Source organism: Nyctereutes procyonoides, unplaced genomic scaffold (genome assembly GCF_905146905.1).
Source record: "Nyctereutes procyonoides isolate TBG_1078 unplaced genomic scaffold, NYPRO_anot_genome, whole genome shotgun sequence".
Lineage (NCBI taxonomy): Eukaryota > Metazoa > Chordata > Mammalia > Carnivora > Canidae > Nyctereutes > Nyctereutes procyonoides.
The window spans coordinates 48,128,424-48,156,295 of record NW_026575135.1 but is presented as its reverse complement, the minus strand read 5'-3'; the positions used below and the strand labels follow the sequence as shown (position 1 = coordinate 48,156,295).

The window sequence follows — 27,872 nt, the reverse complement described above, 5'->3', positions numbered from 1 at the left end:
AAAAATCACCAAGACAGATGTCAAGGAGCTTAAGGCCTTTATTTTCTTTTGGGAGTCTTATGGTTTCAGCTCTTAGAAGTTTTTAATCCATTTTGTGTATGGTGTAAGATAGTGGTACAGTTTTATTTTTTTGTCTTAAATATTTTATTTACGTATTCATGAGAATACACAGAGAGGAGAGAGAGAGGCAGAGACCCAGGCAGAGGGAGAAGCAGGCTCAATGCAGGGAGCCCAACGTGGGACTCGATCCTGGGGCTCCAGGATCACGCCCTGGGCTGAAGGATGCGCTAAACCGCTGAGCCACCCGGGCTGCCCAGTTTCTTCATTCTTTTGCATGTGGCTATCCAATTTTCCCAACACCATTTTTTTTTTTTTAAGATTTATTCAGAGAGAGAGAGAGAGGCAGAGACACAGGGAGAAGCAGGCTCCATGCAGGGAGCCTGACGTGGGACTCGATTTCGGGACTCCAGGATCACACCCCGGGTTGCAGGCGGTGCTAAACCGCTGCGCCACCGGGGCTGCCCTCCCAACATCATTTACTGAAGAGACTTGTTCTTGACTACTGAGGTCCTATCAAAAGAAGAGTCAACATGAAGAGCTTCCACAGGCCAAAAATAGAACAATTTCAGCATCATTATGAACTACAGTGAATTGAAACACATAAAATCTGTGAGCTCACACTGACACCTAAGAAACCTCATTGGTCTCACCTTTGAATAATACAAAACCAACTCATTCTTAAAACCAGTACATAAAGAATCCTGTATGAACTGTACCTCAGGATAACTAAGTACTTCTTATGAGGGCAAGTTTCTCACTACAGACGTATCCCAACTAATAAGTGAAGATAGGATAGTCCTACTTTTTAAGATTTTATTTAGAAAGAGAGCACGCCCACGAGAGCTGGGAGAGAGGGAAAGGGAGAGATCAAGATCATAACCTGAGGCAAAACGAAGAGTCAGACACTTAAACAACTGAGACACTCTTGTGCTCCAGGCTACATTACTTTTAATGAAATTAGAGATCTAAGTTAATAGTCATCAGTGGCTAACATCACGTTAAGAACCAACCAGAATTATGTACCCTCTGATGGAAATATGCAGCACCTATTCTTGTCAGGAAGCTTGAATCAGTTCACAGTTGGGGATGGAAGAACATGTTAAATGTCATCACAGGGATGCAATCAGTAAAATGTACTATGTGGGATATTATAGGACAGGTGGGCCAGTTTCTTAAATAAATTGCGGGTCATGAGATTGAGCCCCGTGTCTGGCTCTTTGCTCAATGGGGAGGCTGCTTGAGATGCTCTCCGTCTCTAGAATATTATGGAGTACTCCCTCCCTCTTTAGAATATTATTCTAAAACTAAATCTTTATAAATAGCAAAGTTGCAGGGGGAAAGGAAGCAAGAAAATGTATAGTCTGAAAGTCTTCAGGAACCTATCAACCAATATAGGATGTAGCCTTTATTTGGTTTCTGGTTTAACATTTCAAAAAGTTGTGAACCAGGCGTCCAGCTGGTTTAGTAGGTACAGCATGTGAATCTTGATCTCAGTGTTTGAGCCCCACATTGGGTGTAGAAATTACTTAAAATAAGCTCTTAAAGTTGTGAAATGGGTAAATTTGGACATTTGGTTGCTATTAAAGAGTTGCTCACGTTTTTTTATGTGATGATTTTTTTTTAGAATAATCCTTTTAGAAATATTAGAGTAAAATTATGAGTATGCAGCCAGTGTGGTTAAGGCTTAATGAAGATGGATAAGGATGCTTAAGAAATACAAAAGCAAAATTAATGAACTGGCAAATGCAAGGGGGACATGGACCAGAGGAGTAGGTCTTGAATTTAAGCTAGACCAGTAAAGGTAGAATGAGTTCCCATTGAGGAAAGCAATAGTCTTAGCCCATTTTGGGTCAGGTTCCAATAAATCAGTAAAAGCAACAGACCATTTCTTCAGAAATATATTGAATTCTAGAATTAGTGTTTTATGGACCCCCAGAAGTCACTCATGTGGACTCCCTGTTCCCCTATTACTTCAAACCTCCACCTGTTGGGTCAGGAGTACAAGAACGAACCTGTTTAGGAACCTGTGATTTAAAAAAAAAAAGAACCTCTAATTTAGGTTGAACTTTTTCTCATTTTTAACTAGGCTTCACACCCAGTGTGGGGCTCAAACTCATGACCCCTAGATCATGGTTGTATGCTTTGCCACTGAGCCAGCCCACTTGTCCTAGGTAGCAATGTTCCTTTCCTGTTGCCTGATCTCATACTTGAAGCTCATAATTATTAAAGGCTGATTCAGCTGCAGTTCTCTTTAGGGTCAAGATTTCTGCTTCTTGGAGCACCTGGGTGGCCATCAGTCAAGCGTCCAACTCTTGATTTCAGCTAAGATCCCAGGGTCATGAGCTCAAGGCCAGCATTGGGTTCTGTGTTTGAGCCTGCTTAAGACTCTCTCCACCCTTCCCCCAAATTTCCGCTTCCTGACTGTGCTGCAGCAGAAATGGGTTTGAGGATGGTACATTGTATTAGGCTTAGCCATATCAAATTGTTGATATTCAGTGTTTTTTAACCTATGGAAATGGCTGTTTCAGTGGTTCTGTAATTGCTAAATTACCTCCATGCTGTACAGATTAATGTAGGTCACCCTATAGTTACTCTATCTAAAGCTTTCACCTGTTTCGTTGTTCTGATACTAGAGAGGAGACATAGCTCTTACAAAGCAGTCACAGTGGTATCTGAGTTTCCAAAATCTGGCTCGTCCCTTCACTTCTATCTCATGTACCATCTATAAGAATTCACTTTTATTCTTACTGTTCATTCTTGCTATGGAATCTCTAGTGTAAATGTTATACTGAAAATCAAGCCACCATAAAAACTTATTAAAAGTAGTTTCATAATGAACAGGTGTGGAGCATAGCATTTTATCCTCCCTGGTAATGAATATATCGATACACCTAACACCTATGTGGTATTTCTACCAATACTACGTACAGGACTCCGAACTCAAGGAAATCATCAGGTGAATACAAAGGGCCATTCTATAAATGAAATGGCCTATACTCCTCAAAAATCAGTGTCTTAAAAAAGTAAAGAAACTATTATTACCTAAAAGGACAGATGCCACATGGTTTTTAAAAGATTTGACAGGGTGTGCATGTGTAAGGGGAGATGGTAGGCAGAGGTAGGGGATCTCATGCAGACTTCCCACTGAGCAGAGCCTACTGGGCTTAGGGTTTGATCCTACAACCCTGAAATCATGACCTGAGCCTTAAGTGACACCCAGGCACCCTGAAATGCCACGTATTATTTTTGATTGAGGACTACAGTGGGAAATCACCAGTGGCAAGGGTGTGATTTTATTTTTTTAAAAGTATTCATGAGAGACAGAGAGGCAGAAGCAGGCTCCATGCAGGGAGCCTGACATGGGCCCAGATCCCGGGTCTCCAGGATCATGCCATGGGCCAAGGCGCTGCTAAACTGAGCCACCCAGGCTGCCCCAAGGGTGTGATTTTAAATGGGGAAAACTACTAACCAGTAAATTACACTCAGTGGTAGGAGGACGGTTCTGGGTGTACTTGGGCAATGACTAAGATTTGACGACTTTGTTTAGGCATCTATAAGCAGCTTATTTACTCTAACTGGAAAGACCTCTTAGCAAGGTAAAGAAGTCCTTGGTGCCCAAGCAGTTGTCACTACGAAGGGACAATGGACATGAAAAATAAAAAAACTTTGTCTTTCAAGGTTGTCTGCACCACTATCATTTTTACTGGTAGGTAACTGAAATACTGTCCCATGTGTTCACTACACATGGGGTAGCTTGAGATGTTATCTGAGTACCTTTCCAAGCAGCGGTTTTACCTGATAGCAAGGATGAATCTGTAATAAAAAGCCACTGGTTTATAACTGGGGTGCTTTAGAAGTCCTTGGAGGCAGGGGTGCTTATTATCACAATGATTAGGATACTCTAGAGGCATTCAGTGGAGCAAGGCTGACCAAAGATGTTACAATATGTCAAAAAATAATCTTTTACAAAGAGTTACTGTACATCCCACAAGGTTCCCAAGTATTCATGTAGCTGAAAATTTGAGCCTAGGATTTATTTTTCATAGGAATCTCCACAAGTGTTTACATGGGTGTTAAGGAACACTTAAAATTTCCAGGAATGTAATTACTGTGTAAACAATCTTCACATTAAAGCACTATACTGACTTAATTGTACAGCAATTTCATTTCTAGATATCACAAAATAAAAGGAGGCATTACATCTAACAGGATCTAAGCCCATGTTCTTGAACAGTAGATTCCTTTGAGCACAGTATATGGCAGTAATCCATGAAAAGAAGGGGGGGGGATCTGCTGGAAAACTTTTGGAAAGAATTCTTCACATTTAAATAAATAGGAAAGATATTCACCCTTCTTCTGAAGGTGTCCGCATGTAATTGCAACTACAGGACAGGATATGGGACAAGGCAACTCACTCAAGATTAAACAGAAATGTTGGAAGCATCAGTTCCTGATGGACTTGTTCTTGGTAATTAATGCATATTATTTCATCAACCAGCCCTTCCAAATCCTGAGTTTGTATTTTCAGCTGATGTTAGAAAATCCTGTATTCCACTCGAATGGCTTTAGGTCAGAGAATTTGGGGAAGTATTCATGTCCTATTCCTGAAGCTAAATCTCAGAGCCTCACTTCTCACAAACAAGAGATCAAGATACTTTTTCAGATTTATTTAAAAAAAAAAAAAAAAAAAAAAAACCCAGAATGATCAAAAAAAGCCATCAACAAGGAAGCCAGACAGGCCAGAAGGCAGCTAGAAAAATATGTCTTAGGAAAGTTAGGGAGCCCTATTACCTTTAAAAATACAAAGCTGTACGTAACAGCTATTTTTCTGTTGATCTAGCTACTCCTGCCCTACCCTCCAACATGGCTCTGCTGGCTTGCCTTGTAAGGCCTCAGTTTCATGAAGAATCCCATGTACACATAGGCTGGTGTAGTAGTTCTTAATTCACTAGAAGATCTCTCATCCCCATATGGTCTCATTCCAGGTGTGTGGCCGACTACCTTCATCATTCTTAGAGATGGTTTCAACCTCTTGAAAATACAGCTACTAAAGCACAAAACATTGTTTTTATAATGATCAACAAATCTTCCCCTCCCTTTACATGCAGGTGATAAATGACTACAGAGTACTCTGAATTTTGTACGGTTGAAATTCTCATTAAATGATCATTAGCTTATGGTCGCTAAATTTACATATTAAGGAAATTATATATAGAATACTGCAAAAACACAGTAAAAGATTGAAGTTTGCCCATTTCTGCTCAGAAGTCCCTTCACTCCCAAGCATCATATTTCGACTCCAAAGTTTGGCATTACTGTTTTTCCTCCTTTTGATCTTCCTTTTGTTCCCCAGTGCCAGAACTTCCAGAGCCTTCTCGCTCAGATGCCATCTGTTAAAATATTTGAGAGCAACTCATTTAATGTTAAGGCTGACAGTTTGCACTTTGATAAACTAAAAAAATGGAGGCATATCCTGCCTCTTCCACTCTCTTCCTCCTTGTACACTACTGTTGGCTTCTGTGTCCTTCCCTTTGGCTGCTATTACCCTCCCTTCCAACGCAGAGTCAAGAAGGCAGGAAAAGTATTTCCGACTCTAATACTGTTTCATAAATGGCCATGTACAGTGCCATCAATGATAATAATCAACAGCGGTTCTATTAAGATCAAGTTAGGGGCAAATTCATTGTGCAAAATGGCCTTCAGTCCACATACCTTTTTGTATGCCATTTCAAAGAGCTTCAGTGATGCCTGCTGAAGGGAAGATGCTGCCTGCCTTATGTTTTCTGCTGTTTCACTGTCTTTTCGAGCCAGAAGTTCCCTCATTTTGGAAATCTCTTCTTTCAGCTTGTTGCACTTAAAAAAAAAAAAAATTCTGGGTTTATTATCCCATTTTATGTAGCAGTAATACTCAAACATTAAAAAACAAATTCCTAGGGCAGCCCAGGTGCTTCAGCAGTTTAGCGCCGCCTTCAGCCCAGGTTGTGATCCTGGAGACCCGGGATGGAGTCCCATGTCTGGCTCCCTGCATGGAGCTGCTTTTCCCTCTGCCTCTCTCTCTCTCATGCTCTGTGTCTTTCATGAATAAATAAAATCTAAAAAACAAAACAAAACAACAACAACAAAAAATTCCTATCACTGACAACTTGTCCTTAGAATTCTATCTACATTTTCTTATTTTTAAAAAAAGATTTGGGAGTGAGAGCAAGCATGCACGTATGTGCCCACGTCCATGCATGAACAGGGGGGAGGAGCATAGGGAGAAGCAGACTCCCCGCTGAGCAGGGATCCTGATGTGGAGCTCAATTCCAGGACCCTGGGATCATGACTTGAGCTGAATGCAGACACTTACCCAACTAAGCCACCCCAGTGCCCCTCCATTTATTTGTGAAATGGCCCCAAATGAATGTTTATATGAAAAAAAATAAAGCCTCTCAGAAACAAAAACTACTGCTGAATGCCTATCAAGACCCACACAGAAAAACAAACTTCGTTGACATTGGTGACACTACCTCTTAACTTCATTAACTATTTTTTTTTTCACATTAACTATTTTAAAAGAGAACTCACTTCCTCAGCAGGCAATTGGTCCTTGAATTCTTCCATTTTTGTTTCTGTGTCATGAATGATTCCTTCAGCCATATTAACTGCTTCAACCCGTTCCTAAGAGAAATTAGAAATTTAGTATAAAGACTTCCCAAACAACCAGTTGGCTCAATGTCCCCATTGAACAAGACCACATGGTAAGTGATGCATACAGTTACAGAATAAAACAAATTACTGTGGCATGAGGTAGTCTAGAATGTCGATAAGGGATTTTAGCTGAGATAGTAGAACATAAGAATTCTGATACGAAAAGACTGAGAGAAGCATTCCACACAAAAGCTTCCAGCAAAGAGGGAAGGAGGATAGATTTCAAGAAAGATTACAAAGATGATCAAGGATACATCTCCAAACTCCCACTTTCACCTCCCAGCTGCAGAGGCAGAAAGTAGTTACCTTCTTTCGCCGGTCTTCCTCAGCATACTTTTCTGCATTTTTAACCATATTTTCAATATCATCTTTGCTTAACCCACCGGAAGACTGAATCACAACTACAGTGAGGGGAAAAAAAAGGCATCCTGTTATTTTTCCAAGTAAAATCATCTGCTTCTTACTCTATCGTATTAAGAAAAATGAGTATTTCTCTTCAGAGTAGCCAATTTTGAAGTGTATTATAAAAGACAGGAAAACCTTGTACTCCTACAATAAAAAGAAGAAAATGAAGGGTCTGAAATACAGACCAAACTGACCTGCCTGCTTACCAAAACTTCAATAATCCAGAAGCCCAGTGTTTGCTTATCTGGGGTAATAAACATCACACTTGTGAATTTGAATCTGCCAATCCAAGAGAAAAGAGGCAAAAAGGACTGACTCCTCTCCCCTAAGGCTGGGGGTAAAGATATGTACAACCTAGAAGGTCTAGTTCTCAAACAGAGGAACTCCAAGGTCCCTCGCCTCACTCTGACAGTCTGATAAATAAGAGTACTTACTCTGCTGCTCACGTCCTGTACCCTTATCTTTGGCTGAAACATGTACAATCCCATTGGCATCAATGTCAAATGTAACTTCAATCTGAGGGACTCCACGAGGGGCTGGGGGAATTCCAATCTAAAATAAATACACAGTATTAAGTTTCCCCCCTAAGAGGTCCAGTGTTCTTTTCCATATCTGTACAGTTTTCTGGGTAAACAAGTAACTTGTTCCTGGGAGGAACAAACAACACTTAAAATGTACAAAACCACAAATTTCTAATAAGGGTAGAAGTTTCATTGCTACCTGAAATAAACAGGGCTCAGTAAAAGATTCACCACAGCAAGTAACCATAATGGCTTTATGTACCCAAGGACCTAGTGAATGAAGTCTCCACGACTTTTCATGTCCCAAGAACTAATAAACAATGCTGACAAAGGCCAAAAGCATATATCTTAAATCAGCAATCAGGAATTTTTCCTGATTAATATTGTTTATGAATATTTTCCTGGCTCTTGTATTTATCATCTTCTTGATGAAGTTCCTAAGACACAGAGAACAAACAAGACTTTCAGGTAAAAATTGAAGCCTTGGGTATCTAGCTGCAGAATTCATCTGTACATCAAACTAAGGTAACAGACTAAGTCCTTGTGTTTTAGTGTTTTGGTTATCATTAAGGGTTAAAATATAGTTTAACTGTATAGTAAAAGGAATGAGAAATATACTATCCATGATTCCTCATACCTACCAAAGTAAATTGTCCAAGAAGTTTGTTGTCTCCAGCCATCTCTCTTTCACCCTGACACACTTTAATCTCCACTTGAGTTTGACCATCAGCAGCTGTAGAAAACACCTAGGGAGAAAGAAATTCTCTGGATTGGCAGTCTGATCAGGCTAATTCCCTTATATAAAGTGCAAGCCAAAGAAAGAAATTCACATCTCAACACTTTATAGAGTCCAAGGCGCAGGATGTTCCGAACAAAGGCTTATTAAATCTCTGCAGGGAACAGGAGTAGGATTAATTAGCATAGTCAAAGGATATACAATAGCTACTGTTTCAACTAAGTAAATGCACTATACAAAGCAGCATTCACAAAAAAGGCTTCAAGGAGCTAAAAAGATAAAAATGTTCAAACATGCTCATCTGAAGAGATAGATCAGAGACCATGTCATTTATTTTATGCTCAGTCACAGAAGTCACCACAGTTTTCTTCAGAATGATGTGTTGGCAATATATGACTGAACAAATAGCAATATCCGTTAGATATTAACAGCTTTTCAGAAAAACTTCAAAATTGGGAAAGGCAAGAAATAGTTCTTAATCTAACACAGAAAAAAAAAAAAAAAAACTGAGCCATTGTCCAACTAGCCCTGCTTGGTATCTAAGGAACCCCGACATCACTCACCCATAAAATAAGTACACTCCCCTAATCTTGGCCAGTTCCTTCTCTTTACTGCCTTTCAGAACAGTACAGAAGAGCACAGGGAATTTAGTCCCAAATGATGAAGCTCCTTCTGTAAAGTTATTTTAATCTGGTGAAGGAGACTACTGATACCCTCCCTACAATCATCACTGTTGACAGGTAATAACTTTTTCAGGAACAACAACAACAAAAAAAAACCCAAAAAACAAGATTCTTAGCACCCACTCAACTATTATGGACTCTCAATACAGAAAGCAAAGTATTCTAGGAAAAACTCCACAAGAGGGGGTGCAATCACATCTCTCAGAGACCCTAGTATCTCCATGACAATGTAGGAGTAGGTGACTCTTACCTGGCTTTTCTTGGTTGGAATAGTGGTGTTTCTGTTGATAAGTTTGGTAAAAACACCTCCCAGAGTCTCAATACCCAGAGACAGAGGAGTGACATCCAAGAGCAGCACATCTGTGACATCACCAGCTAACACACCTCCCTGAATGGCAGCTCCAATGGCCACAGCCTCATCAGGATTGACAGCTTTGCTTGGGGCTCGGCCAAAGAGATCCTGTACAGTCTGCTGAACCTGAGCCATCAAGAAAAAAGAACCTGTCACTCATTACTAAGTGGCAACTACTCAAGAAGGGAAGAGCACACGTATCCCAAAAATCACAGCAAAATCTCAGGACAAGCTGCTACAGATCCAAGAATATTCACTCAAGTTACTATTTCATATTTTAGTTTTTCTTAAATGACCTAAATGTGCCAAGCGGGTAACACTCAAATATTTGACTATCATTCATAGCCCTTTTAAGATTTGAGAAGAATTTTTGTTACTAGGTTTCCCACAGAACACATTCAATTAGAAACAGAGGTGAAGGGATGCCTCGGTGGCATAGTACACCGAATGCTGGACTCTTGATTTCAGCTCAGGTCATGACCTCAGGGTCCTGGGATCGGCCATGTTGGGCTCTGCACTTGGCATGGAGTCTGACTGTCCCTCTCCTTCTGCTCTTCCCCCAGCTCATGTGCTCACTCTCTCAAATAAAATCTTAAAACCAACTCCTGATCTCAGCTCACTCAGGTCTTGAGCTTCACTCTGGACAGGGAGTCTACTTAAACACCAAGAAAAAAGAAACAGGATACAAGACACTAGAATTCAGATATACTCCAACTCCTCTTTGTACAGTTCAACTAAAAACTAAATTAATAAAAGCACCAGTGGTTGGGGCAGCCCAGGTGGCTCAGTGGTTTAGTGCCACCTTCAGCCTGGGGCGGGATCCTGGAGTCCTAGGATGGAGTCCCGCCTCAGGCTCCCTGCGTGGAGCCTGCTTCTCCCTCTGCCTGTGTGTCTCTGCCTCTCTCTCTCTGTCTCTCATGAATAAAAAAAATATTTTTTAAATGTATTTATTTGAGAGAGAGAGAGAGAGAGAGAGAGAGAGAGAGAGAGACAGACACACACACGCGCGCGCAGAGACAGGCAGACGGCGAAGCAGGCTCCACGCAGGGAGCCCGACGGGAGACTTGATCCTGGGACTCCAGGATCACACCCTGGGCCGAAGGCAGGCGCTTAAACCGCTGAGCCATCCAGGCTGCCCTAAATAAATAAAATCTTAAAAAAAAAAAAAAGCACCAGTGATTAATTCAATAATTCAACACTGGTGCTAATATGAGGTTTGTTCTTCCCTCCTGCTTATTTTACTAATGCTAGAAAAAAGTGCTATTTAAATAGCTTCTGGGATAATTTGTTAACCTAAAGATATCTTCCTGGTCAAAGCCTCTTTTTCTTAGTGTTTACTCTTTGCATATTTTCCTAAGCCCAGAAACCCCAAAGGAAAAATTACTACCAAGGCCCAAGATAATTCTATTCAAGCTATGCAAGAATTGCATCTTCAACAGGTTCTGTGCTCAGTCATTAGTTTTCCACACACCTATCTTATCAGAATGATGTGTTGATAAATAAAATCCATCATTGCACAAGTCTCTGTTGAAGAGATAGTTAGAAACCCCAAACACCATAGTGCAAAGACACTCATGTCCATAATCGCCTCTACAGGCTAGATACTACCAAAATTTTAAGCTATCTCTGATCTCAAACTTTGTTTCATTCCTAAAAATACTCCAAGAATGAAGGTCAGGATCCTCCATGCTTCCACCTCAAAGACATTCTGCCCTTCCCAATCCTTTTTCTGACACCTTTTAATTAAAGAGAAAAAGAAAAAAAGGCTGAAAAAGAACTGTAGTGAGGGCACAAATTCATCCTTTCAGCTCACTGTGGCAGGAACACCACATACTCATGTCCCTACACAAACCATTTGTCTAGAAAAACATGTGCTTGCCCTCTCTGCTTTTCCATGCCAAGGATTTTATGGGTCCATACCTTGGGCATCCTAGTCATGCCACCAACAAGAATCACTTCTCCAATGTCACTCTTGCTGACTTCTGCATCTTGCATGGCTTTTTGGCATGGAGCAATGGTTCTCCTGATTAGATCAGTGACAATGCCTTCAAACTGAGCCCGTGTCAGCTTCATATTCAAATGCTTGGGTCCAGAAGCATCCATAGTTAGATATGGCAAATTAATGTCGGTCTGCAAAGGAAGCAGAGAGAGCATGTGTAGTGGTGACGTTTCTGTATTACTTCAAATAAACCAAGACCACAGTCCCACATTAGGAAGACTTTCAAAGTTACTGGGAGAGTGATACCCACACACTTTGCATGAATGGCCACCAAAAACAATAATAACTCTTTAAGAGTCATTAAGATTTGAGGTCTTCTATTCCCAAAGGCAAAAATCCTAGAATCTTACCAACAATGAAGATCGTGATAGCAAGGAAAATCCCCCTTCAGGACACAAAGAACAGTTCCACTAAACATACTTTAAGAGTCATACCACCGTTTTCTGTAACCATGTTTTCAAAAACTCTGTACACACACACAATAAAGTCAAAGGCATGCTTTGAACCAAATGTTCTGCCCCACGCCAAGGCTTTTTAGTTTCAGGAATATGGGAAGAAAGCTGTAACAGAAATGCTAAAGGTAACTCCAAGGACTGACTTTACCACCATCGCATTCATGGTAAGCAGTATACCTTGCTACAACCATACCAGGTAACAGCCATTATTTAATAAAACCCAAATCCTAAAAAGGCCTGGATTCAGAATATTTAGACTAAATAAAACTCATCACTAAACATGCCAAAACCTGTCTCAAGGTAGACCCTCAAACAAAATTACTTTCTACCTCCCCTCCAATTTCACGTCAAACCATGGCTAGGGGGAAAGAGAGAGGAACAAATCCTTAACCATCTCTCATCAGGTGAACTACCCTAGCTATTTAAATGCTTAATAAATAGCAAGACTTAAAACACAACCTTCTGTAGAACATTGGTACTGAGTACTGCATTAAAGAACACCATGGACAATTTCCTTCTTTCTCTTGCAAAATGTTAATAAACCAAATAAACAGAATTTAATGATCTAAACCAATGCAATCTGGGACTCCTGGGTGGCTCAGTGGTTGAGTGTATGCCTTTTGGCTCAGGGCTTGCCCCGGAGTCCCGGGATCAAGTCCGACATCGGACATCCCTGAATGGAGCCTACTTTTCCCTCTGCCTGTGCCTCTTATGAATAAATAAAATCTTAAAAAATCAAAAAACCCCACAATGCAAACTAATACAACTTTCTATAATGGTAATTTGTGCTGTTCAATTCAGCAACCACTAGCCACATATAGCTCAGCACTTGAAATACAGGCTGTACAAATGACAAACAGCATTCTAAAACTTAATTTTAAAAACCCTCACATGGACACTATTAATGACAGTTCTATACGCTGTACATTAATGACAACCTGAACTCCAGGACTTTCACCTCTTTAAAACCAGTTTGTCACGAACTTTTGTCCCCCCTCTCTCAAATTCAACACATTCTATCTATCACACTCTAGTCCCAGTCCTTCCTCTCACCACCAGCTGATCATGTACCACAACAGCATCTCAACCTTGTACCACCTCCACCAAGGCTGCGCCTGTGCCACAGGACCCCTCCCAGGGCAAACTTCTATTCCACTTCTAACAGAGCACTACTCATAATCTCTTATCTGACCATATTACTGCCCCTAAATTAAGTTTTCACCAGGGTGCCTTGCTGGCTAGGTGACAGAGTGTATGACTTTTGAACTTGGGGTCAGGAGTTTGAGTCCCATGTGGGGTGTAGGGATTACTAAAAAAAATTTTCCCCGCTGGTTTATACTCATTCTTCTCAGGATAGACCTAAATCCTATCTATATAGCATCTAGTCTCATGATGTTCCATTTTCCCTGCCCTTCTGCTCTTCATACACACTAGCCCTTTCTCAGGTCACTGCAGGGCCTTGTACTTCCTTGACACTTTTTTATCTTTTTCTGATCAACTCATCTCTCAGCATCTGTCAATTATAAATCTAACTTTGCTCTTTTACCATATTAATGACACTTTACAGTACTAGTTAAGATACGTCTTAACCACATATCAATTCAGGAATCCTTACAACTCTAAGAGAAAAAGCAGCACCATTATCCTCATTTTAAAAATAAGAAAAAACAGAAATGCTAAATAATTTATCATAGGTCACACAGCTATGAAGTGATAAAATATGACTTTAATCCCAGCACTCTGTCTACAGGGCCACTCTTAAACCTACTGCATTACCTTTGGCTTGACAGTTATTAATATAATGTCCTAATTAGTATCTACCTCTTTGGGGTGCCTGAGTGGCTCATTGATTGAACATTCAACTCTTCATTTCAGCTCACGATCTCACAATTGTGGCTCACATTAGGCTCTGCGCTCAGCAGGGAGTCTGCTTGAGATTCTCTCTTCCCCTCTTCTCCTCCCCCACATCCTCTCTAAAATAAGTAAATCTTAAAAAAAAAAAAAAAAATCTATCTTTCCAAACCACTCTGTAAACCCCACAAAGGTTAACACTTCTAGGAATTTATTCTATAGATTTTTTTTATTCTATAGATTTATAATCACACATGCACAAACATTAATATTCAAGAATGCTCAACGTATTTTGCTTCAACAGCAAAATGGCAGGAAACAATTCAAATGCCCATTAATAAGAATCATGCTAAAAACCACCAACCTCTCCCTTCCAAAGTGTCAAACTCCTGGGAAGAATTTTAAGCGATCCTGCAGCACTATGAACTATGAACTACATCACATAGTTCACCTCTAACCCTAACCATCACATGTTGCAGTTCTGCCACTCTGTGTGACAGCAGGGATAAAGTAACACCATCATCCTAGAGGACTATATGACTTTGTTACTCCTCACAGCTACTTTAAAAAACTTTTTTTTAAAATTTTTATTTATTTATGATAGGCACACAGTGAGAGAGGCAGAGACATAGGCAGAGGCAGAAGCAGGCTCCATGCACCGGGAACCGACGTGGGATTCGATCCCGGGTCTCCAGGATCGTGCCCTGGGCCAAAGGCAGGCACTAAACCGCTGTGCCACCCAGGGATCCCTAAAAAACTTTTTTAAATCCAAGTCTCCCCACACTGGATAATCCATGGTCAAATTAAGAACTAAAGTAGTCACAGGTTCTGCTTTCCTGCTGCTGTTGCCTGAGAACCAAGAAACAAATCTACCTTCCATCTTGTTGCATCTCTGACCCAGACCCAGCAAGCTTTATACAGTTCTATTCCTAGTGGTTAAGGCAAAGTGAAGCTTCACCTCTCAGACTGGAACACAGGCCTTCAACAGATGCCAACAGAGAAATGTATGTAAGTGTATACACCCCAGCCTTCAGCCAGGTTTCATAGCCCACTTTCTGGATTGGTGATCCAAATAATCATGAGACAATTAGAGACTCCCACAAAGAGGGATGTGAAGACAGTAGTAGTTCCTAGAAGCTCCTATTATTTCTAGGCTAATGATTCTAATTTTGCACGAGTATAGATCTTAAAAATCAGTATCTTTAAGGCAAATAAAACATATTCAGTGTCATTCAAAACCTAATTATTTTTTGGCTCTGGTATATAGAATCTTATTTGGATGGTTAACAAATTCTAGCTCATCCTTAAAGAAATACTACTTTGTTTCTGGAAAGCCTTTTACTACCTTATAAAGGTTTTTATACTTTTACCAGAAAAGCCTAAAAAGATTAGATAGACATTACACCAATTAGAACATGCTTTTCAAATAAACTAAGGCTAAAAACATCAAGACTATTAGGATTTGTCCACATCCCACCTGCACAGATGAGGAGAGTTCACACTTAGCCTTCTCAGCAGCTTCCCGAACCCTCTGAAGTGCCATGTTGTCTTTGGTTAAATCAACCCCTGTCTACAAAATAAAAACACACAATACTAATATTAGCAAGGTGATAAATATTTAAAGTATAGTGATAACATATAACAACATAAAACAGAACTGTACCTTTATAAACAAGCATGAATCATTTACTACCCTTAAAAACCAGTAGGGAAAAGAAATCTTATTTTACAAAGCCTATCTGTGCCTGGAGTCAGAAGGCTGAACTAATCATATTTCTTCCCAACCACTGGGTTCTGGCTCAAAAGAGGAGTTCCCAGAATTCCTTTGCGAACATTATACAGAGTACCATATCCTTTTTAATTTGTTTATTCCCAAACTGAAACTACAACAACCACATGTTTCAGTACACCCATAAAAGTGAAAAAGCAATTATTTCAGCATTCTAGTCAATGTTCTATTAAGAGCAAAACATAAAGCAAAGATCCATCTGAATAAAGAAATTCTCAACATCCCAATGTCTACATATTAACTACACTGGTAACTAACCTCTCTTTTGAACTCCTTCACAATGTGTCGTAGCAAGGCCTGGTCAAAGTCTTCACCACCTAAGAATGTATCTCCATTGGTGGACTTCACCTCAAACACTCCTTTCTGAATCTCCAGAATAGAAATATCAAAAGTCCCACCACCTAAATCATATACAGCAATGCTAGAAAGAAAAAAGACCGAAAGGAATTAACACCTGCTGCAAGGGTATAAATTTTAATAACCAAATGAACATAAACTTGATGGTTTCCCTGAAGTATAATAATGAAATCCAAGTTTTCTTAGGCAGTAACAAGTATGTTAAAATGTGGGCCTAATAGCTATTGGTAAATACACAGTTAAAATACATTTTTAAGGGAATCCCTGGGTGGGTCAGCGGTTTAGCGCCTGCCTTTGGCCCAGGGCATGGTCCCGGAGTCCTGGGATCGAGTCCCGCATCAGGCTCCCTGCATGGAGCCTGCTTCTCCCTTTGCCTGTGTCTCTGCCCGCCCCCACCCCCGCCATGAATAAATAAAATAAATTAAAAAAAAAGCTTTTAAAATATTTTTTTCAAAGCAAAATTGACAGTACTCATTTTTTTTTTTTTTAATGCAGTCTCCACGCCCAACTTAGGTTTGATCTCACCATCCTGAATTAAGAGTCACATACTCAGGGCAGCCCTGGTGGCTTAGCAGTTTAGCACTGCCTTCCGCCCAGGGCGTGATCCTGAAGACCTGGAATCGAGACCCACATCAGGCTCCCTGCATGGAGCCTGCTTCTCCCTCTGCCTAATAAATAAACTTAAAAAAAAAAAAAAAAAAGTCACATATTCTACTGAATGGGCCAGACACCCCCACTCACTCTTCTGAATAAATACTTGCCAATATGAATACCAAGGAAAAAAAATGACCAAGGTCCAGTAGGTTCATAGTTCCATTGACTGAGTCTCACAAACCTAGGTGGAGTTTCCTACACAAACTTACATCTTGTCTTCTGATTTATCTAGACCATAGGCCAGCGCAGCAGCTGTGGGTTCATTAATTACTCGAAGCACATTTAGTCCAGATATCTGGCCAGCATCCTTAGTGGCCTAAAGGAAAAGAAAAAAGCATTTTCCACCCTGTGTCCTAAGTAACATTACCTTCCTGAATAAGAACACCAACTGAACTCACCTGTCTCTGAGAGTCATTGAAATAAGCTGGAACAGTGATCACAGCATTTTTTGCTGTATGCCCAAGGTAATTTTCTGGAAAAGAATTAAAAAATGAAATACAATCATGAGACTCTGTCAGATGAAACAGCTAATACAATTACTAATGCAAGCTAACAATCTGTCATCCTCTTGGAGCTACAGACAATACTCATCAGTTTCTTTGTATGTGACCTAATACAGAGAGACCTTTTAGGAAAACATTCAAATTAGATAGTAGTTGAAGACCCAAGATCTCACCTTTAACATTATAGTGAAGGTTCACCAGCTACAATGACCTACTCTTAAGACTTAAAACAGCCACTGGTTTCTCCAAATGGGAAGTTTTATCTAACAGAGCCCAAAGACTATTATGTAGTCTTTCAGCCTTCAATACAGAATATCACCCCTCTATAGTGGAAAAGACAGACAAACCACCATTAGGAAACTCTGAAGATAAACTCAATATGTATGGTTATGTGTAAGCAATAATAGTTTCCCCATTTCTAGGTTTTCTGTACAACACCCACCATAGTCATCAAAGGGACATAGGGTATTTGAGTGAGGAACCAACCAGTTCTCCAAACTTTCCCAGATGGGATCTAAACCTTCTCACCTGCAGTCTCTTTCATCTTCATCAACACAAATGCTCCAATCTGACTTGGAGAATAGAGTTTTCCATGAGCTTCAACCCAGGCATCTCCATTGGAGGCACGGACAATTTTAAAGGGTACATTTTTACTGAAAGATATAAAAATTGTATTTGAAAAAATGTGCCCGCACAACCTACCATGACAAGGTGACCATACACCATGAATGTCCATCCTCTATCCCAAGAGATTCATGGCCAACAAATGAAAATTTCAAGAATCCATTTAATGAAAACCTTTAGAAAGCAGTCATTAACACGTAGAAACACCCTGATGAAACCTGAACATTCTTTACTTCCTGCCAAACACAAGATTTGTCCCTGCTCTGGAAGTGATTAGAGAATTACCAATAGACCCAGCAAGTCCATTACTAGGTATCTAGCAGAGAGAAACAGAGATCCTTACAAAAACTACATAAATGTTTATGCAGTATGGTTTCGAGTTTAAGATTTTACTTATTCATGGGGGGGGGGGGGGGCAGAGACACAGAGAAACAGGCTCCATGTGAGGAGCCTGATGTGGGAATCGATCCTGGGACTCAAGATCACCCCCCAGCCATCCCTCGAGTTTATTTTTAGTAATCTCTATACCCAAAATGGTGTTTGAACACCCACAACCCTGAGAGATCAAGAGTCACAAGTTCTTTTGACCGAGACTGCCAGGCACCTCTGTAGCAGTATTCTTAATAGCTCCCAGATGCCCATTAACTTACAAACCAATAAATAAAATGTAGTATACAACTAACCCTTACACCATGGGCTCTAAATGCACTGGTCCACTTATATGTGAATACTTTTGGGTAAATACAATACTGTAAAAGATCTCCTCCTCCTTATGACTTAACATTTTTTTAAAATCCTAAGGTAGTTTACTAAAACATGATAAACAATACACAATAAACATTCGAAATGTGGTATCAACTGCCTATGTTATCAGCAAGGTTTCTGTTCAGCAGTAGGCTATCACAACTTTTTGGGTAGTCAAAAAATTATACACAGGTGTTCAAATGCATGAAGGGTCAGCCCCACAATGCCCTGTGTGTTTAAGGGTCAAATGTATATGCATACGATGTAAATGTAATCTGGCCATAAAAAAGACACAAAGTACTGATACATGTTACAGCACAGACAATGCTGAAAACATCGCTGAACAGCACATGATGGGGCCTATGCCTTATATGCCATCAATTTATGTGGTCCCTAAATGACTAGCCAAATCTTCACGTCATGCCAATACATAGAGAAGCCCTATTATCTGAAGGCAGGAAAAAAGTTTTTGAAGGAGACACCCTTTTGGTAGGGGCAGGACATGCCCGCATGGACAGTATGTAAAACTCCAAAATTCTTAGATGCTCCAAGAATCTTGGTGAAAAGATTCTCCTCATAGCCTCTAGAAGTAACTATGCTTTTCCGATTACTTACATGTCTTTCTGTACTTCAGGGTCATCATATCGCCGGCCAATGAGACGCTTGGTGGCATAGAATGTGTTGTTTGGGTTGGTGACAGCCTGTCTCTTGGCTGGCATGCCAACAAGTCGCTCACCATCTGATGTAAAGGCCACCACTGAAGGGGTGGTTCTTGCACCTTCAGCATTCTCTAGCACCTAAAACTCCCAGAGACAGACAGAAAATGAGGTTCCAGTCACCACCACTAGTCTTTGTTATTGTTTTAAGACACAAAACAGCTGTCAAATCACAAAACAAATGCTCACCAATAGTACTAATGGGCATGCTTTTATGCTCTGTGAAAACTCCTAAATACCTCCTCTTTGAGGTACAGGTTTTAAGTATTTTTCTTTACTTTTTAAAAACAGACTTTATTTATTTAATGTATTTAAGAGAAAGACATACACATGCGCACACACAGCTGAGTACAGAGCCTGATGTGGGGCTCCATTTCACATCCCTGACACCACGACCTGAGCTGAAATCAGTATTTGGGACACCTAACCAACAGTTACCCACGTGCCCCTAAAAGTACTTTTATTTTTATTTATTTTTTTTTTAATTTTTATTTATTTATGATAGTCACAGAGAGAGAAAGAGAGAGAGGCAGAGACATAGGCAGAGGGAGAAGCAGGCTCCATGCACCGGGAGCCCGACATGGGATTCAATCCCGGGTCTCCAGGATCGCGCCCTGGGCCAAAGGCAGGCGCCAAACCGCTGCGCCACCCAGGGATCCCCTAAAAGTATTTTTAATTCTTTATTTTTTATAACTAAAAACAAAAACACGAATAAAAATCAGATCTTTCACACTAAGATAATGGAACAAGGTACTCTTTCCTTTTGTAGGGAAAATTAAATCTACTTCAATTTTTTTCATGCTGCTACAAGTTTCAGGCATTTAAAAAAGAAATTGCCAAATAATTCAGGAATACCAGGTGCTCTGCATCTTATAAAGAAACCAGTGGGAATAAAGGTTTTATGAACAAACCAAGGAGGTCCTTCAGGAGGAACAGCCTCTATCACAGTAAAAGCTCCTAAGATGCAGCCTACATGTTATATAGAGATTCACTTGCTTCTAGACTCTTCTTGTACCTTCAGCCATGGTTCATCTGACTTATAAAATGCATGATTCTGATGATAGAAATAATCCACAGAGCAAGTCATCCCACTTGGTCCTAAATGGGAACAGTCCTATCTCTATGCTAGGACACCCTTAAAACCTGGTGTCAAATCCATGCACTTTACAGCATCTTGCAATTAAGTACATAGGTTAGCCTCAAAAGAAACTTAGGAATTTAGAATCAGCCTTTAGAATGTCCCTTATCTAAGCCAAAAGGCACAGAATCCTAGATTGGATACTAACTCCTATTTGAGATCCAGAGCTTCCAAACATGCTCACCTTTGCTTGTTTACCTTCCATAACTGCCACACAGGAGTTGGTAGTACCCAAATCAATACCGACAACTGCTCCCTTGATTGCTTCTGATCTGTAAGACATTTAAAAAAATACTATGGTTATTGTTATCTTAAGTGGTCTCCAGAATGGTTGCAGGAATACACACACAAAAAAAGACTACTTGATACCATGGAAATAGTTGTGCCTTAAATAATGTACAAATTAAAACCGATGTCACTTTTTTCTTGGTGGAAGAGTTAATCACAAGTTTAGAGACCACTACTCTAGAGTTTAGTATTTTATTATTTCTCAAAGAAAGTAAGTTACACTTACGCATAGTCCCGCCTTGAAACAATTCTAAAAGCCTCATGACTAAGGCCATTCCATCCATCCTAAAAAACATCAACAAAGACATGAAAATTTGAGCTGCTTCCCATTATTTTCCTGAAGACACAAAAGTGTTAACTTTCATTCTGGTAACCACATATTGAAAAGAAAATCTTATATATGAGTTCTTGTGGAGACAAATTTATTTGAATACGAATTCCCCAAATAACGAGGAATAAAAACATAAAATTGTGTCGAATAAGATTATTACAGAGCTTCTCAACCTTAGCACTACTTAACCAAATCTTTGTTGTGGGGGGCTGCTCTGTGCATTGTAGGATGTTTAACAGCATCCTCGGCCTCTACTGTTAGAAGCCAGTAGGCCCCCCAAGTTTTTACAAGTTATCTCCAGATATCCCCTTAGGAGGCAGAGCTGTTCTCCCTCGAAAATCACTGCTTACAAAATACTATTCAGATACTTCTCAATTTCATAATCAGCGGCAGGGTACAGTTATCTAAACCCAACTAGTCGTGTTCCAGCTGCAGATCTCAATCATTCAAATGTATTTCCCGATCTAGTCAAGCTAATACTGCAAGGAAACTAGGACCGGCAACAGCGGGGAGTCACTTTATAAAAACATTTTATGAATGGCTTCAAAGCAGGATCAAACCTAATTTCAGAATACTTTCAAGCCTTCTTTTTTAAAAAAAAAAAAAAATATTTATTCACGAGAGAGAGAGAGAGAAGCAGGCTCCATGCAGGGAGCCCGATGCGGGACTCGATCCCGGGCCTCCAGGATCAGGCCCTGGGCCGAAGGCAGGCGCTAAACCGCTGAGCCACCCAAGGATCCCTTCTTTTTTTAACCCCAGGTTGAGTGCGAAGAGAGAGACAGTTCCCGTTCTCCAAAGATATGTTCGGTCTTACACGATAATGACGAGAACTACTACTTGGCCATTTCCCGATCTTATTTTTTCTTAAAAAAAAAAAAAAATCTTACGCCAAAGATTCTTTTAGAACTACAGGCAAATGTTCCAAAGTAAGAAAATCTGTGCTTGACTTTCACTTTACTAAGATGCTTTTCTTCTTTCTTTCCATAATAACGGGATCTTTGCACAGTATTTGAGAGAAAAGTAGCAGTCACCCTTCGACTTGTAGACGTAAACGAAACCTACAATAACGGTTCCCTCCCGTTAGTCCCTCCCGAGGGACTAAAATCGGGTCGCTCGCCCGCACGGCCCAAACCGTACAATCAGCCGCTGAACGTCCGCTATCCGCTGCTTCCCAAAGTAAAACTACATGCTCGTAAGGGGTGTGACTCAGCAGAGCCCGAGACATGGAAGCCGAACCCTGAGTTAGGCCCTGCAACGGTAGCACTAGTTACTGAAGGCTGGGTATCTCCTTCCACATCCCACCACTGCCGGCTAATTCTGTCTCTGAAGGGCGAGACCTGCCGCGGGAGGTCAAGGCCGGGAGCTCCTCGGAGAAGGCCCGACAGTTCCTTACCTTGTGGCGGGCGGCTGTGGGGCCCCGGGAGGCTGCCGCGCCGACAAGACGAGCTGCCGCGGCTCGGCTGGCACTTATCATGGCGGCTGGACGGTGGAAGTATCGAGGGCAACACGCGACCGGACGGACAGGAGCTGCGCAGCGCGACGGCGGTAGCGCTTCTGGAAACCTCCAACCACGTGGGGTGGGGGGCGGGGGCTAGTCGCTGAGGCCCGGAGGACCGCTCTTCCGCTGAGACGCCGCCCGCGCTGCCTGACCGGAGACTACCTGACAGCCACTCCCGGAGTTAGGGTACATGGCTGATACACATCGCGGCATGACGGCTGGAAAAAGCGTATCTTTTTGTTCGGGCTACCACAAGCCTGGGCTCAGGGAGTGGCAAGGGGGCTAAGAGAGGTGTACAGGCAGTACGCTGGACAGCCCCGGCCTCGGCGGCAGGAAAGACTCAAGGTCACACGACTAAATTACGGCCCGATTACAGTGTCCTTGCGTCAGTTGCGTGAAAAGAGGAGCATGCTGCGCCTGCGCAGCTGGCATCCTGCTGCGTGCCTAAGGCGCATGTGCGCAGGGAGCGGCGGAAACCGGGATGGAGCCTAATCGCATCGCTCATTGGCCGTTCCAGGGCACGTGAGTCTGGCCTGCGCGTAGCCCCGGGGAGCCCTAGCCAGTGCGTCACCCGCTCGTTCTCCTCGCTCGGGTTTTTGGAGGAGGGTGCGGTCGAGTCCTGGGCCTTTCTTCCAATGAAAATCTCTGGCTCGGAACGTTGGTTGCCTGGTGTGTGCTCGTCTTCTGGTGGCCTGTTGCGGGGGTTTGAATTGCGCCTGTTAACCGCAGGGCTCTCTGGTTGGAACTATGAAAGACGCTTTTCGTTCCTACGGAGTGTTAGGTTGAGTTTGGCTAATTATCGTGCAGACTCTCGAGAGAAGAAAATACTTGAGGCTCTTAGACATCCAAGCTCCTCCCCTGCATCTCAAACCGTGTGCTGGTTCCCAGGGGCAGAGCTGGGGGGGGGGGGGGGACTTTACAAAGAGATGGTAGTGGCCACTGAACTGTGACCACTTCTGGTTTCTTTTTTTTTTTTTTTTTTAAGATTTTATTTATTCATGAGAAACACAGAGACATAGGCAGAGGGAGAAGCAAGCTCTGCGGGGAGCGTGATCCAGGACTGGATCCCAGGACCCCCCGCAGGTCAGGACCTGAACTGAAGGCAGATAGGTACTCAACCACTGAGCCATCCAGGTGCCCCTGGTTTTTAAAAGAGATGTAATTTGCTGATTGAAAAAAATGTACTGGAGTGTCTACCATGTGTCGGACATGATTTTAAGTGGTGGGAATACAGTGAAAGCAAAACGTGAATTCACTGATAAAGTGACAGTGAGATTGTGCTTGATTTTAAAGGTGAAGCAACTTGTCCGTTAAGTCCTATTTCCAAAGAGAAGGATGCCCCCCCTTTTTTAAATTTTTATTTATTTATGATAGTCACACAGAGAGAGAGAGAGAGAGAGAGGCAGAGGCAGAGACACAGGCAGAGGGAGAAGCAGGCTCCATGCACCGGGAGCCCGATGTGGGATTCGATCCTGGGTCTCCAGGATCGCGCCCTGGGCCAAAGGCAGGCGCCAAACCGCTGCGCCACCCAGGGATCCCTTTTTTTTTTTTTTTTTTAATTTTTATTTATTTATGATAGTCAGAGAGAGAGAGAGAGATGCTCCCCCCCCCCCCTTAAGTGATTACGACTGTGTGAGGAATTCTGGAGGAAATGTCAGGGCAAATTTGGGAGGGAAAGAAGGTACCCAAAGACTTTTCATTGTAAGGGGGATGGGAATAAGAAACAGAAAAGTCAAACACAACATTGTAGGTGAAACCATCTTAAATAGAAAAAAGTTACCCCACATTCTTACCTAAGTCTTATCTATTATGTTATTGTTCTTCCTAGCCTGCTTAATATTTTTTTTATTTCCCTTATATTTTAATTCCCTCGGAGGTAGGCATTTATGGGGCCTTCAAACTTACAGGCTAATGACCCCTATTTGTAGACATTTATATGTCTGCAATATACCAGGGGGGTCTGGGTGGCTCAGCCCTTTAAGCATCTGCCTTTGGCTGGGGTCTTGATCTCCCGGTCCTGGGATAGAGCCCCGCGTGGGGCTCCCTGCTCCTGGCGAAACCTGCTTCTCCCTCTCCCTCTGCCTGCTGCTTCCCCTGATTGTGCACTCTCTCCCTGCCAAGTGAAAACAATCTTAAAAAAATTTTAAATTTTCTTTAATTAAAGTAAGACAATATTCTGTTGGAAAATAATGTAGAGAGGAGGGCAGTCCGGGTGGCTCAGTGGTTTAGCACCACCTTCAGCCCAGGGCCTGATCCTGGAGATCCGAAATCGAGTCCGGCATCGGGCTCCCTGCATGGAGTCTGCTTCTCCCTCTGCCTCCCTCTGCCCCCCCCACCCGTCCCTCATGAATGAATAAATAAAATCTTTTTTAAAAAATGTAGAGTGGGCCGACATATAGTATTAAACATTGAAGCAAAATAGAAATGGGTAACTTTACAACCTTGTGTTGTCTATGACAGGGAGGGAGGAGTTCAAGTGGAATAATTGGAGTACCAAATTCTCCTCAGTTCCTTCTTTTTTCAACCGGTTCACTTAAGAGTTATTTTTCCCCCGTTCCATATACCTGAAATCCACAAAGTATTAATTAAAGGAGTCCTGGAATCAAATGATGTCGGCTGTGGAGTGTCTGAGATGATTCTGTGGGTACTAGAGGTTCCTGGTTTTCGCTAAGAGCCTGGCGAATACTCTCCATGACCACCAGGGGGATATGGTGAGCTCTAGATGATTCAAAGCTACAGCTTGAGAAAGGGACTGTGTAGTTTTTGCCAGTGTGAAGGACAGGTTTCTGGACTGCTTTGCAAATTAACATGGCCTACAGCCTGAAGGCTTGAAGAAATGAGCCTGAGTCTAGAAGGAAATAGGGTGCAAATGAATAAGAATGGACAGTTAGATCCACAGCCAGGTGGTGTAATTCTTCATATGGCGCAGCACTGTATTTCATTTCTCTGTTGTCATCTCAGTGTCACGCTGGAAAGTGAAAGGAGCCAGAATATAACTTGCATGTGGGTGAATGTTTACCAGACAGAATAGGCAGCTGTCCAATACCTGTGCGTACTAGGTTTCAAATTATATTCTAATTGGTATGTTATTTTAGAATATTTGAAGACTGGAAACTAGTTACAATTTTTAAGTGTTTGACTCCCAGCAATTAATAGGAATTGTTACTAGAGAATAATCACTAATACTTGTTAAATGTTCACTTAAATGCTGCATACTGTCCTAACTGCTTGATATACATTGTGTAATGAGCCCTTACCACAGTGGTTTCAAGTAAAATTCTATCACTATTGCCATTTTGCAGATGGCAAAACTGAGTTTTATTTTAAGATTTTATTTATTCATGAGAGAGACACAGAGAGAGAGAGAGGCAGAGACACAGGCAGAGGGAGAAGCAGGCTCCATGCAGGGAGCCCGACGTGGGACTCGATCCCGGGTCTCCAGGATCGCGCCCTGGGTTGAAGGTGGAGCTAAATCGTTGAGGCACCCAGGGATCCCGAAATTGAGTTTTAGAGTCATTGATGTGTTATATGACTCAGATAAAATTTCTGGTAAAGCCAGAATTTGGAACCACATTGTCTGACTCCAGAACCTATGCTGTGAACCACTAGGCCCAGCTGACAAAATGGGTCTCATCTTTTATCTCCACTTAGGTAGAGAAGTTGAGTTTCATAATACTGGCCTAATCTATTATTAACAGCAGTTATTTTAGGCAGTGGAATAACAGAGTTAGAAATACTTAAAGAAGTTTTTATGTAGTTTAGGTTGCAGAACAACTATAAAATTCAATCTGTAATAACACTCATAGAATTAAGTTTATATTTTTTATTTGTTATTTTAACTCAATTTGCCAACATAATGAGCCTTCCTTAATGCCTGTCACCCAGTCACCCCATCCAACTCCCCCAAGTTTCTATTTTTAAAGCAAAGTGTCTTTAACCTGGTGACTCAGATGACGTTTTATTCACTTTTCCCAAAGATGAATATCTTGCTGTGGCACCTTCCATCTTCATGAAATAAAAATGTGACATACTTTTGTCACTTTTGCTCTTCTTGTCACTTTTGTTCTGGGAATTTTTTGTTCACTTTTGTTCTCCTTGGAATTATTCATGTGCCTGCAGCAGATTTCAGGAGCCAGTTCCCATTTCTCCATGTTGGCATTAGCTATGCTGTATTGCAGTATACTGCACAGTGTCAGTCCACTTAAGTTTGATTCAACAGAGATTGCCCCACTGAAGCGTAGGAAGTGTTATGTCAGGTAATGTCTCTCTCCCCATGGGTGGTGACAATTCACAGGTTTTACTTTATTTCGAATACCTGGGTAACCACCAACCTGCCCACCTTCCAAAAAGAGAAAAGAGAAATAGAGGATGACCCTGAAAGTGAAGTAAGGCAGCAATAAATTAAAAAAAGATGTCACTTTCATTACATAGGACATTTACATTCCATTGATACTGAGGTCTCATTGCACAGGGTAAAAATCAGTCACCTTCACTCTGGATTTTCATTCAGGTTTGGGAGATAGTTGGCTTTGGATAGATCAAGGACCAATGTTTGAAGTTCCCTATTTGGAGAGGGAGGAGAGATGACAAAAGCAGAGATTTGCTCTTTGTGAAGATCAATTTAATAGTTAATTTTTAAGGATATAGGAGCCTTTTCTGAATTTTCTAGTTGAAAGGGCCAGAATTTTAGTTTATTCTTAATCAGCATGGTATAGTGGAGGGAACCCTGAGCTAGAGGTTGAATCTGAACTTGGGTTCTAGAAACACAGAAAAGACCTTAAGATGCCATTTAAAATCTAACCTTTCATTTAATAGACAAAGAATAGAAAGAATAAATGAGTTGCCTGAGGTCACAGGGACAATGTTAGCTTCTGCTCTAGGGCCTCCATTTTTACTTTTTAGAAATCATCCACGTAAGGGGCCCCTGGATGGCTCAGTAGGTTAAACATCCAGCTCTTGATTTCCACTCAGGTCATGATCTCAAGGTGGTGAGATCAGGCTCTGTGCTGGGCATGGAGTCTGCTTAAAATTCTCTCTCCCTCTGCTCCCCGTCCCACGCCAGTTACCCACATGATTTCAAATTAAATGTTCAATCAATACAAGGCCCCTTTCAAATGCTCACAGGTAACTCTTACTTGCACATTCTCGTATCTCATCCTATTCCTTGACGTACGTAATTAGTGAAATTATCTTCCCTATCTTTTTGTTTCACCTGGATTGACAAGCTACGTGAGGGGCTGTTGGTTTCTAAGGTTTCCAACCCCTGCTCAACAGCCATCACGAGAGGAAGTGCTTAGGTTTCCTTAGGTGATGAAGGTTTCACTGAAGCCTAGTTGGGGGAAGTACAGGCATCGTTTCAGCATTTGCAGAGCCAGGGTTCTGAAAGAACAGGGAGAATTACTCTCCTCCTTGGTCAGGCCCCAGTAGGACCTGACCTATAGTGACAACCATTTATTGGTCTTTCCTTCAGGAATAGGC

General features: G+C 41.5%; 1 protein-coding gene and 2 non-coding genes across 3 annotated transcripts; all 3 read right to left on the bottom strand.

Moving 5' to 3' along the window:
- Window positions 1–20: 20 nt before the first annotated feature.
- On the bottom strand, window positions 21–22,463 carry HSPA9 (heat shock protein family A (Hsp70) member 9). The gene is made up of 17 exons (XM_055302771.1): window positions 22,290–22,463; window positions 20,792–20,850; window positions 20,462–20,549; window positions 19,039–19,220; window positions 17,584–17,708; window positions 16,951–17,024; window positions 16,762–16,868; window positions 15,800–15,962; window positions 15,230–15,322; window positions 11,368–11,577; window positions 9,346–9,573; window positions 8,318–8,422; window positions 7,590–7,707; window positions 7,057–7,151; window positions 6,628–6,720; window positions 5,773–5,913; window positions 21–5,450 (listed from the first exon to the last, which is right to left on the bottom strand). The coding sequence occupies exons 1-17, from the start codon at window positions 22,368–22,370 to the stop codon at window positions 5,373–5,375; spliced, it is 2,040 nt and encodes a 679-aa protein (XP_055158746.1). The 5' UTR covers window positions 22,371–22,463; the 3' UTR covers window positions 21–5,372.
- On the bottom strand, window positions 8,749–8,814 carry LOC129495308 (small nucleolar RNA SNORD63). Its single transcript, XR_008661480.1, has one exon. It is a non-coding gene; the product is annotated as a small nucleolar RNA SNORD63 (small nucleolar RNA).
- Window positions 10,891–10,965, bottom strand: LOC129495307 (small nucleolar RNA SNORD63). Its single transcript, XR_008661478.1, has one exon. It is a non-coding gene; the product is annotated as a small nucleolar RNA SNORD63 (small nucleolar RNA).
- Window positions 22,464–27,872: the final 5,409 nt, after the last annotated feature.